Source organism: Bufo gargarizans, chromosome 1, assembly GCF_014858855.1.
Source record: "Bufo gargarizans isolate SCDJY-AF-19 chromosome 1, ASM1485885v1, whole genome shotgun sequence".
NCBI lineage: Eukaryota > Metazoa > Chordata > Amphibia > Anura > Bufonidae > Bufo > Bufo gargarizans.
This window is the reverse complement of record NC_058080.1, coordinates 510,501,412-510,514,782: the sequence shown is the minus strand read 5'-3', so window position 1 is coordinate 510,514,782 and position 13,371 is coordinate 510,501,412. Positions and strand designations below refer to the sequence as shown.

Sequence of the window (13,371 nt, the reverse complement as noted above, 5' to 3'; positions counted from 1 at the left end):
ATGGCACTGTTATGGGGAACTGTGGATGGCACTGTTATGGGGAACTGTGGATGACACTGTTATGGGGAACTGTGGATGACACTGTTATGGGGAACTGTGGATGACACACTGTTATGGGGGACCTGTGGATGACACACTGTTATAATGTGTGACATAGCTTTACAGATTCCTTTATTAGCAGCCCTGGTCTTCTCCCCCAATTACTGGAGAAAAAAAGACACTGCTAATTTGGACCTCAGATCTATACTCCAATGCTTCATGGAAGGAAAAAGCAAAGTGCACATGAGAGTTGTCAAATCTCATACACTTTGCTGGTATTGTATTACGCTGTGGTTTTTCTACACTAGAATCTGCATGGAAAAACCCTGCATAATCTGCAACATAAGCAGGCAGGCAGAACAGCAGTGTGCGAACCTGATCTTTCTGCGTAAATACTCCTTCCAAACTCATAAGTGGGAACTCGATGGTTTCCTCAGAGATGTCCTATAAGAATACATGGGATATAGTGTAGTGGATGGGAGGACACTATATTGGATAAAATGCCATAATATTCTCTGCTTGAAAACAGGATGTGAAGTATGCGGCCATCAGTGGTTTCCTTTTCTTACGCTTTTTTGCACCAGCCATCCTCACTCCTAAACTGTTCCACTTACGGGAACATCACGCAGATCCACGCACCGCTCGCACCTTACTCCTGCTCGCTAAGGTATTCTTCACAAGATGTGATCACAAGGTTCTCTTGCGACTGCTGTGGGGTTGTTTGCACTGCCTGCAATGCACGCAATTTATTGTCACTAATGGCTGTCACTGATGCCCACCATACCCACTAGTATGTATATTTCTCCAGTAAGGATCATAAAGTTATTCAATATAAGCGATGTTCAGAGTCCTCTCAGGCTGTATGCATCAGCATGGCCTTTTTCTCCTGTATGGAATAGCATAGATGCCTGTAGTATTTCACAGAGAGGTGTCCAGAACAATAACATACCGTATATTATGCAGCATTACAATGAGACCCTATGGGCTAACTGTGCCATGGTACGCCTATACATCAGACACATACCCCTGACATATACTTTTTGCCGGAAGGCTGTGACATGATGTGAACAGAGCTTTACTGGTATCTTGCCAGCCATAGCTCATTATTAACATGCACTGTCTTTAAGGCCGTACAGAGTATTGGGAATCTTGGGCAGCAGCTTGGTCATGGAAAAGAACAATGGATGTCTCCTTTACATCCACTTATTCAGCAGAGCGTTGGGCGTTTGCGGGACTACTTGGACAAGCTTATAGACATGGAAAGTGATGTTGGTATGTGGCACAGTTCTTGTTCATGCCATAACATTATATTCCACTTCCATCCTGACATTTACCTTTACTCTCCTGCCTCCTTCACTGTTTCCTTTTCTGTGACAGTAGATTATTATTAGTAGTATTATTACTAGTTATAGTTATATTGCAATAGGCTTCTTGTCAGTAATACCATTGTAGAACATTTTACAATCAGGCTGACAGAGAACAATACATGGCAATCTAATGTGGGAATTTGTCACCATGTTTCTGGAGTATTATTTGCAGTAATACATGAGTAGCAAAAGAGTCCTGATCGTGTTTTTTGTTTTTTTGCTCTACCCCCCATTTTCCCTGATGTAAGCTCTTAGGCTGAGTTCAAACCTGAGCGTATTCGATAAGTGCTTTATACAGGCGTTTTTGAGGCGTATTTTGGGGCGTTTTTGTATTTTGGAAACACGCGTAGCACGTAGGAACGCGCTGTAAAACGCTCAGGTGTGAACCTAGCCTTAAAGTTTCGCTTAAATACACAAGCAGGACTGCTGTGCCATTCTAACGTAATGGGGAGGACTCCTATGCGCATGCTCAGCAGTCCTGTCAATGTATTTCAGTGCAGCTTTGAGTGCTGACATGAGGAGGATGGAGGCAGTTGAAAAATAAAAACAATAGTGATATGGACTCCTTATCTGCACTACTACTCATGTAGTACTACAGATAATAGTCTAAGATCCTGGTGACAGATTCTCTTTAAAGTAAAGAATCCTCATTGGTGCTTTTTATATAATATATAAGAATATACATACATTAAAAAAAATGTTAATTGGGTTATTGCCGTTCCAGTAACAATCCAATAAAAGTCTCTAGGCCCATCGGGAACTATGAATTCTACGAGAGCGGGCATCAGCAGCCAGAGACTATTTTATGATGGCCTGTATCTGCCTAGCATGCATTTCACAGTTCTTATGTGTAAATGTGGTTGTAAAGAAACTAGAGGAAGGGGGTTAATGCTCCTCTATGCAAGCGCTCTTATAACGGCTCATTCAGACGACCATATCTGCAAATTGCAGATCTGCAAAACACGGATACCAGCCATTTTGTGGAACGGAACAGCCAGTCCTATGATAGAAATGCCTATTACTGTCTGCACTTTTATGCGGGGCCGCAGAACGGAAGTACAGATGCGGACAGCACACAATTCAACCCTATTGAAATGAGTTGGTCCACATCCTTTTCGCAAAATTGCGGAATGAATGCGGACACAAATATATAGTCCTGTGAATGAGCCCTATCTCTGTAGAAAACAGCTAAGATAAATTGTGTGTGTATATAAGCTTTTGTAACTTCCCAGTTATCAGTTATGCTCAGGGACAGACTGGCTATAGACCTTACAGGGAAATTTCCTGGTGCCCGGGGGGGGGGGGGGCTAAACTGATCCATGGGGCCCCCTCCCTGTCGCCCCCCTCCCCCTACTTCCTCCCCTACCAGTGGTGTAACTATAATGTTATGGGCCACAGTGCAAACATTTTTACAAAGAACCGGCAGATTTTCTTACTAAGGGCTCTTTCCGTGCGGCTAATCCGCTGCGTGACTGAGTGCCAAGCCCCATTCTGGACAGCGGAGACACGGAGCAGTAACATGATTGACTGTGATCTTTTTACTACAAAATCACGGTGACAACTTTATCTCTCTGTGATTTTGTAGTAAAAAGATCACAGAGAGTCATGGAGCATTATCAGTCATGTTAATTTCCCCTAAGTGCATCCACACAGTATTAATGCCCACCTTGTGGCCCCTCACAGTAGTTATGCCCACCTTTGTTCCTGTCACAGTAGTTATGCCCAGATATGTGCCCCCTCATAGTAGTTATGCCAAATATGTGTCTCCTTACAGTAGTTATGCCCAGATATGTGCCTCCCTCACAGTAGTAATGCCAGATTATGTTTCCCCTCACAGTAGTAATGCCAGATTATGTGCCCCCTCACAATATTAATGCCAGATTATGAGCCCCTCACAGTAGTAATGCCAGATTATGTGCCCCTCACAGTAGTAATGCCAGATTATGTGCCTTTTTACAGTATTTATGCCCAGTTATGTGCCCCCTCAAAGTAGATATGCCCAGATATGTTCCCCCTCAGAGTGGTTATGCCAGATTATGTGGCCCTTTACATTAGATATGCCCACATATGTGCCCCTCACAGTGGTTATGCCAGATTACATGCCTTCTCACAGTAGTTATCCCTTGATATGTGCCCCCTCATAGTTATGCCTTCATATGTGCCACCCTCACAGTAGTTATGCCAGATTAGGTGCCCCCTCAAATTAGTTATGACAGATTAGGTGCCCCTCAGTAGAGATGCCAACTTTTGTGCCCCCCCCCACTCTAGTAGTGCCCATCAACCCCCCCCCCCCCCCCGCCCCCTGTCTGCAGCGTTAGAAAAAACAAACCTAATGACAGGAGGCAGATTCCCAGGCTTTCAGCTCTCCTCCACAGCCAGCAGCGCGATCTGGGGCCAGCAGCGGGAGCCCCTGAACTCTGAAGATCAGTGAAGCAGGGAGCAGAGAGGTTTCCCTTGCTTCACTATGGAAACAGAACTGCCTTACCGTGTGAGTGAGTGTGCGCTTCCCCCCTTCCTCTTCCTTGACCCTCCGGCCCCCCTTCCATATTATACATGTAATGGAGGCATGGAGCGCTCTGATGGGGCCCAAAATTGCCACTGTACTTCATGCCGGGCCCCATCAGAGCGCTCCATTACATGTGAGTACAGCGGCCTGGGGGGGTCCACAGGCGGCCGGGCCCCCTGGAGTGCCGGGCCCGGTCGCAACTGCGACCCCTGTATGTACGCCACTTCTTATGCACCTGGCTGGTGGCCACCGGTGCCCTCCTGAACTCAACTGTAACTGTCCCCAGGACAGTGATACGGTTGAATACTAAGGTAAGAGCAGCTGTATTTTGTGCAGCACTATGGTATTTCTTACTTTTGAGGCAGTATTTTGTGCTGCACTACAGTATTGCAGGCCCTGCCTACTTCTGTTGTCCATGCCTACTTGTGTTGCCCACCTTCTGTCAATTTGGACCCACCTACAACATGGTTTGTGGTCAGATCACTGTAGGGCGCAAAGACACAGAGGACGACTGTAGTTGTATAAATGTCTTCTTTATTTGGAGTAATAGCATGAGAGTATAGCTACGCATTTCAGGGGATACTCAGTAGGGATCAACCGATATTGATTTTTTAGGGCCGATACTGATAATTTGTGAACTTTCAGGCCAATAGCTGATAATTTATACCGATATTCTGGGTATTTTCATTTTTGAAAAAAAAAAAAAATTCCTACACAAATCTGCTGAAAATTAATGTTTATTGTTAATGTGTAGTTGTTGTTTTTTTTGTAAATCTTTCTTTTTCATTTATACTTAATATTTTAGTGTTTTTTTTTTTCTTTTTTTACTTTTAGCCCCCTTAGGGACTAGAATCCTTGTCCTATTCACCCTGATAGAGATCTATCAGGGTGAATAGGAGCTCAGTGTCCCTGCTGCTCTGTGCTTTGTGCACACAGCAGCATGGAGCTTACCATGGCATCCAGGGCTTCAGTAGCGTCCTGGCTGCCAGGGTAACCGATCGGAGCCCCAGGATTACACTGCTGGGGCTCCGATCGGAGGAGCAGGGGAGAGGGGATCCTGTGGCCACTGCCAACAATGATTAATAATGGGGTGGGGGGCGCACTGCGCCACCAATGATTAATACTGGGGAGCTTGGGGGGGCGCACTGCGCCACCCATGATTAATACTGGGGGGCACACTGCACCACCAATGATTAATACTGGGGAGCTTGGGGGGCGCACTGCGCCACCCATGATTAATACCGGGGGGCGCACTGCACCACCAATGAAGATAAATCTCTCATTTATTCATATACAGGAGGCGGGAGCTGGCTGCAGAATCACATAGCCGGCTCCCGACCTCTGAGCGTTAGCTGCGATCCGTGGCACCTGAGGGGTTAACTTCCGCAGATCACAGCTATTGCTCATAGAGGTCGGGAGCCGCCTATGTCATTCTGCAGCTCCCGCCTCCTGTATAGGAATTAATGAGAGATTTCTCTTCATTAGTGGCGCAGTGGCCACAGCCTCTCCCCTCCTCTTGTCCTCCTTCCCCTCATTGGCGGCAGCGGCAGCACAGGGGGAGGGAGACACTGCTTCCTTATCCCCTGTGCTGCTGCTGAGGGAACACGGAGAGCGCTGACAGCAGCGAGATCTGTGTTCCCCATAAGCTATCGGAATATCAGCAAAATAGATGCCGATACCGATAGCGGTCAAAATCCTGAATATCGTCCGATAATATCAGTAAAACCGATAATCGGTCGATCCCTAATACTCAGGTCCCCTTCATCAGGTTCAAGATGAAGGGGACCTGAGTATCCCCGAAACGCGTAGTTATACTCTGATGCTATTACTCCAAATAAAGAAGACCTTTACACAGCTACAGTCGTCCTTGGTGTCTTTGCGCCCTACAGTGATCTAACCACAAACCTTTCTGTGAGACTGGGCAACTCTACACAAAGGATCGATCCTGCGGCAGCATACTCGGCGAACGACTTTATACGAAAGCCTACGATAGGGTTGTACCTATATTAAGCACAACTCCATAAGGTGAGCCTCCAATTTTATCTCGCACTATTGTCAATTTTGTACAGACATACTATTCTATTATGCGCTCTCTCCATTTGTCTCTACATCCTTCACAACAACACGCCCTATTCCTGAATTCCACCTACAACATGGGGCCACTTTTACTTTTTTCCAGGGCCACTTTAAGTTCCCAGTTCGCCAGTGGTTACACTGAATCCATGTTACAATCATTCTCCTTTACATCTCTTGTAGAATGTGGCCATACATCACGTACGCTCTTCCACCCATCAGTCACTATTAAGGAAGGATTCTTGCACAAGCGCAAAGCTGAGGCTGTGAATCTAGTTACCCGTTTTACATTCAAGAAAAGATACTTTTGGCTGAGCAGCCAGACCTTATCCTACTCCAAATCACCAGACTGGCAGGTAAGAGGGTAATTGGCAAGTTTACAGTTTACATGAAACCACAAAGTGAGGTCCATATATACGCTTGGCATGGTTTGCACCAACTAGCTGGAAATAGATTATATTCTGTATCTTCTTTTAGGACATGTACATGTGGATGGCAGTCAGATGTACAGATTCTTTGGGAATTTGGAAAGTGCAGAGGTTGAATACCTGAATTCTTATCCAGCCTATGAAATAGCTAAGACAGTGTAGCTCCAGTTTATGAATTTAGGCCAAAGATTTCTACCAAGATTCTTCATTTTATGTAGCAGACCTGTCATCTGCAGCTTACTAGTAATATTAAGCCTTAAAATAAAAGAATAAAATTATTTGCATGCACAGTACAATGTGTTCCACCTAAAATAAGACCAGGTCACATTATGATGTTTATTATCCTTATGCCTCATGCACATGAACGTATTTTGTTATCGTGTCCATTCCGTTTTTTCTGCGGATAGGATGCGGACCCATTCATTTCAATGGGTCTGCAAAAAATGCGGACAGCACACCGTGTGCTATCTGCATCCGTATGTCAGTTCCGTAGCCCCGCAAAAAAACAATAGAACATGTCCTATTCTTGTCCGTTTAAGGCATTGTTACAATGGATCCGCAAAAAAAAAAAGATGGCATACAGGTGTCATCCGTTTTTTTTTGCGGGTCTTCAATTTGCGTGCCGCAGAACACACGACCGTATGTGTCTTGCAGTTCACAAATTGCGGATCCACAAAAAAAAAAAAACGAATGACATCCGTATGCCGTCCGATTTATTTTTCGGTGGATGCATTGTAACAATAATAAGTGCTGGTCCAGGTTTTGACAGCAAGTAGCTGTCCTTAAAAGACAGCTGGGCTCAGCAGCAAGGTGTGTGTGCTGGGATCTGAGGCTTGTGCCGTGCTGGAGGGCTGAGACCCATGTTTAGGGGAAACAGGTCCCCTAAAAGCCTGCTATGGACAGCTGGAGATAGAACTGCCAACAAGGTGATTTTGCTTTCCATTGTTTCCCACCTGGCTGCAGATCAGCCTAGCTGCTCACGCTTGGAGGAAAATGCCTGTTTTCCCAGACCATACTCTTCACAGTGTCACATCCCCCCCTTTGTTTAACCCTGAGGGGGTGAACACTCACCAATGTACTCGGGACAGGGCATCCGTGTTTCCCTGTAAATGGCCTGCCCTGTGTTCCAATGTAAATTTAAAGTTCTGTAGGAAAAGGAACTATCGGGTGACCCTGGCATTTCTGTCTTTGGCCTGGCTCATCCACTTAAGAGGGGAGTGATCGGTCACCAAGTGGAATTTTCTCCCCAACAAATAATAGCGGAGAGACTCGAGTGCCCACGTGATAGCCAGGCACTCTCTCTCCACTATACTGTACCTGGTCTCGGCTGGGGTGAGCTTATGGCTGAGGAAGACAACGTGATGCTCCTCCCCGTTGACTTCCTGGGACAGTACAGCACCGAGTCTTACTTCAGAGGCATCCATCTGTACTATAAATTCCCACTTGAAGTCGGGCTTTACCAAAACCGGGGACCCACACAGGGCTGACTTCAAAGCGGAGAACGCCTCTTCCGCCCGATCATCCCAGTGAATCCTCACAGACTTATGTCCCTTCAAGAGCCCTGTCAATGGCGTGGCTATCGTAGAAAAGTGGGGGACGAAGCTCATGTAATAGCCCACCATCCCGAGGAATTACTTTACTTGCCTAGAGGTGACAGGTTGGGGCAATTCTGTATCGCCTCTATTTTGTTTACTTGCGGTTTGATGACTCCGTGCCCAACGACATACCCCAGGTATTTAGTCTCCTCTAACCCTATTGCACATTTCTTTGGGTTAGCGGTTAGTCCAGCTTTCCGAAGGCAGTCCACTACAGCCTGTACTTTGAGCAGGTGACTTTCCCAGTCGGTACAGTGAATGACAATATCATCCAGGTAAGCCGAGGCATACCGCCGATGTGGTCAAAGCACAATGTCCATTAGACGTTGAAAAGTGTCAGGGGCGCCATGCAGACCAAAGGGTAACACCTTATACTGATACAGCCCCTCAGACGCGATAAAGCAGTTTTCTCTTTGGCAACCTCTATTAAGGGCACCTGCCAGTACCATTTCGTGAGGTCCAAAACAGAAAAATACCGGGCTTGTCCTAACTTCTCGATTAGCTCATCCACCCGGGGCATGGGATATGCATCAAATTTAGAAATCTCGTTTAGCTTATGAAAATCGTTACAAAACCTTAACGTCCCATCCAGCTTGGGTATTAAGACTATAGGACTGCCCCACTCACTTTTAGACTCCTCAGTGACATCTAGCCGCAGCATTAGCTGCACTTCCTCCAAGATGGCTTGTCGCCGAGCCTCGGGTACCCGGTATGGCTTTAACCGGACTTTTGCCAGAGGCTCATTGACAATGTCATGCTGGATTGTGGAACTGCGTCCACTTCCCTTGCATCAGACAGAGGGGCCGGAACCTCTTCCCCTAGAAAACCCGGCCGCGGGCTGTCTTCAGTACAGGTCTCCCTATCTTTCCAAGGTTTTAGTAAATTAACATGGTAAACCTGTTCTGGCTTTCGCCGCCCTGGCTGGTGTACCTTGTAATTTACCTCTCCAACTTTCTCAAGTACTTTGTAGGGCCCCTGCCACCTAGCCAATAACTTACTGTCCACGGCCGGTCCCAGAACCAAAACTCGATCACCCGGGTTAAAGATTCGGGCCTGTCGATTATAGATCTGACTTTGTGCCTGCTGAGCTGCCTCCATATGCTCCCTAACAACAGCTAACACTGTCTCTATCCTTTCTTGTATCTGAGTAACGTACTCAATGACACTTTTATACAGTGTGGGTTGCTGTTCCCACCCCTCTTTGGCTACGTCCAACAAACCACAAGGGTGTCTGCCATATAACAGTTCAAAGGGTGAGAACCCAGTAGAGGCCTGGGGTACCTCTCGCACAGCAAACATGAGATAGGGCAGAAGAAGGTCCCAATCCTTCCCATCTTTAGACCCCACCCTTTTTAACACGTTTTGTTAAACCTCTCTACCAGACCTGTAAACCTGTTTGCGGATGGTACACGGACGACCGTAATTGTTTGATATGCAGCAGCTTACAGAGTCCCTTTATGACCTTGGACATAAAAGGGGTCCCCTGGTCAGTCAGAACCTCTTTAGGTAGCCCCACTCGGGAGAACATCTCCATTAGCTCCTTAGCTATAAGTTTAGCCGATGTATGTCGCAGTGGTACCGCCTCCGAGTACGGAGTGGCGTAGTCTAGGAAGACCAAGATGTGTTGGTGTCCTCTAGCGGACTTCTGTACTGGGCATACGAGGTCCATAGCGATTCGTTCAAACGGTACCTCGACGATCGGGAGAGGTACCAAGGGACTGCGGAAAAGGCGCTGGGGGATAGTTGCCGGGCAGGTCAGGCAAGACTTACAGAATTCGTCCACCTCCATAAACACACTGGGCCAGTAAAACCGTTGTAGTATCCGGTCCTGTGTTTTCTGCCTTCCCAGATGACCCCCGAGAACATGTTGGTGGGTTAACTCTAACACGAGTTTGCGATAAGCCTGGGGCACCACCAACTGTTCACTCCGCAGCAGGTTTACACTATACAACATATCCTGATGAACCACAAAACTGAGGAACACTGACTCTGCCCCAGCTTGATGTGGCTCACCATCTACTATTAATACATTTTCCCAGGCTCGGGATAGGGTTAAGTCCTGGTTTTGTGCAATACCAAAATTATCCCCGGTGACATTGAGGTCTGCCAGCTCAGGCCCCGGGCGGCAAGTCCTCCACGTCTCCCACCATTACACTCAGTGGGGTTGTCTTCCCCTCTTCCACCGAAGTGTCGGTCGCCTTACCGCTGGCCCTTCGGCCTCGGGTTCCCAGGGTTCTGACCTCCCCCGGAGCAAGGCCATTCTGCTGGGGTTACCCCTGTCTCATGGTTATCAGTCACTTTCGTAGCAGGCCACAGTGCCGGGAAACCCGGGAAGTCTCTCCCGATTATAAGTTCGTAATGTAAGTTTGTGGCAACTGCCACTTGGTGAGTCCACCTGCCGACCCCCGTGGTTAGAGATACCAGGGCGGTGAGATAGTCTTTTAGGTCCCCATGAATGCACATGGCCCCGACTTTCTGGCCAGTATACTCAGTGGACCGTACCAGGGGAGCCCTTACTAGGAACACCAGACTCCCTAAGTCCAGCAGGGCCTCCGCTGGAGTGTCTCTGACTTCCACCTGGGACAAGTGATTTAGAGTTTCTGGGGTACCTGTTGCACACAGCTTCCTGGCATATAGCAACTGACGGTAGTCATAATTAGTGTCCATGGGCTCAAACCGATGGGGATAGTCAGCCCTTACATGGCCAGGATTCTGACACCACCAGCAGACTATCGGAGCCAGGTCCGCAGTGGGTACATTCTGGGCGAGTTTTATCGGCTGAAACTTCCGAGCCTGGAGTGGAGATTTCCGGGGTTTGTCTGGCCCCCTCCCGAAAGAACCCCCCTTTAGATTCCTGGTAGCCTCACAGCGTTCCACCAGGTCCACCATCTCAAGGGCATTGCCAGGAGACACCTGGTCGATCCAGTGCTGGAGAGGGGGTGGCAAAGCCCTCCAGAACATATCAGCTAACAGACGATCCAGTATAGCAGTGGGGCTCAGCACGTCAGGCTGTAGCCACTTTTGAAAGATGTTAAGTAAGTTATAATACTGGGGTCTCACGGGCTCAGCCGGGTTGAACCCCCACTGATGCACCCGCTCGGCCTGGACCAGCACATTCACCCTGAGTCTTGCCAGAAGCTCACCCTTGACTTTCTGGTAGTCGCCACTTGATCGTCCGGCAAGTGGAAATACACCCGTTGTGAATCGGATGCCGGGAACGGAGCAACGACCTCAGCTCGCTAATCTCTGGGTAGATTCTCCCTTGTGGCCACCTTCTCGTACATTGCCAGGTAGGTTTCGCATTGTCTTCTGAGGGTGTCATCTTGGGGATCGCCGCACGGACCGCTTTCTGGACATCATGGACAGTCTGGGATGCTCCTGCCATCTGGAAAGCCTTCACGTGTTGTATCAGCTGCTGGTTTGTTTCTTGCTGGTGTTGGTTAGCCCCCACGAGAGCTTTCATTACAGACTCAATTTTATCACGTGACACAGGTTTGAATTTAGCTGGTTTAATACAGGACATCCAGCTGTAGCCGAAAACAAAAATATTTCGGCGTTTACGCCAGCCTCTATGCACGTGCCAACATCCTACACCAATTGTGGGGATTTGCTCTGGTAGACAGGGTATGCGGATGCAGTACAGAGGCAAATTACCAGTTCTTAAATCAAACTTCTGTGTTTATTCACACATAAGGCAAAAACAAAACATAACTTTGCAGTCTTGGTGTTAGTTCACACACAATGGAAAGTCCACATAGCAAATATCACCTTGTTGGCAGTTCTATCTCTAGCAGTCCATAGCAGGCTTTTAGGGGCCTGTTTCCCCTAAACACGGGTCTCAGCCCTCCAGCACGGCACAAGCCTCAGATCCCAGCAAATACACCTTGCTGCTGAGCCCAGCTGTCTTTTAAGGACAGCTATTTGCTGTCAAAACCCGGATCGGCACTTAAAGGGAACCTGTCACCTGGATTTTGTGTATAGAGCTGAGGACATGGGATGCTAGATGGCCGCTAGCACATCCGCAATACCCAGTCCCTACAGCTCTGTGTGTTTTTACTGTGTAAAAAAAACGATTTGATACATATGCAAATTAACCTGAGATGAGTCCTGTCCCTGATAGATCAATCAGGGACAAGACTCATCTCAGGTTAATTTGCATATGTATCAAATCTATTCCGGTGTTTGACCCCACCTGGCTGCAAATCAGCCCAGCAGCACACACTGGGAGGAAAATGCCTGTTTTCCCAGACCATACCCTTCACTGTGTGACATCACTGTGGTCTTTTTTTTTTTATAGCTTTGACATCAGTGTTATCCCATTTCTATGACAACACTGTGTGCAATAATAACATCATAGTTTTTAATAAATGTACTGCATTTGTTTGTTTCTTTTTTAATTTTTTAATTTTTTTATTTCATAACTGTAATTACATGACTGTGTGCATTTCAGAAGTGTAAGGATATTAGGTGCAAAGGCTGCAGTTGCACCTAGGGACTGGTGTCTGAGATATCCTAATCATTCCACAGCTGCAAGAGAATACTAATACCATAAAATACAAGTTAAAAAGGACATGCCACCACTCCTGATATAACTGTTTTAGTAAATAATTGTGTCCCACATTAAATTACCATTCTGGAACATTTTTTCTTATGACTCTCTATTGTGCCATTCCACTATTATTCTGACTAGAAGTTTGTGAATGAATTGCCAAGTAGGTGTTATGAATGTGCACAGCCCGACTCTGTCCAATAAGTGCTGTCAGTAGCAGACTGTGAAAGGACACGTTGTAACACCCATTTGGCAATTCATTCTTAAAGGGAACCTGTCACCAGTTTTATGGTGTCATAACTAAGGGCAACATAAATAAGTGACTGATTCTCTTAGCAAAATGCTGGGTCACTTTCTTTAATTGACCCAGTCAATCTGCCAACATCTTGTATTGAAAAGCTCCAGCTGATAATGATGAGTCATGAATATTCATGAGCTCCTGACTCTCCCCGCCCACCTGCTGCTGAATGACAGTTTGTTTCCATAGGAATCAGCAGCAGGTGGGCAGGGGAGTGGCTATAGCTCTGAATTAAATATACGCTGGACTCAATGACATCACGCTGGACTCAAATCAGCTCATTAGCATGCAGCATCTTTGTGTGTATATTATGAGGTAACCACCTGTCACAGCAGTAAGTGAATACATCTAAGGTACTTTTTAGTAGTTAATGATTGTATATAATTAGTTAGATAATAATCAAATATCCACATGACAGGTTCCCTTTAAACTCCTAGTAGGACTACTAACAAAGGAATGAAACATTGAGTTACATGAAAAGATTCTATATACACTTGTAATTGTTAGTGCATGGGG

The 13,371-nt window shown here is 46.7% G+C and overlaps 1 protein-coding gene across 2 annotated transcripts in view; it reads left to right on the top strand.

Moving 5' to 3' along the window:
• RASAL1 (RAS protein activator like 1) overlaps positions 1 to 13,371 on the top strand; it is a 73,055-nt gene that overhangs the window by 58,003 nt on the left and 1,681 nt on the right. For both annotated transcript variants that reach the window (XM_044275294.1, XM_044275295.1), the window contains 3 exons: positions 569 to 706; positions 1,167 to 1,311; positions 6,169 to 6,341. In XM_044275294.1, coding sequence (XP_044131229.1) covers positions 569 to 706; positions 1,167 to 1,311; positions 6,169 to 6,341 — 456 coding nt within the window. The remainder of the gene's footprint in view (positions 1 to 568; positions 707 to 1,166; positions 1,312 to 6,168; positions 6,342 to 13,371) is intronic.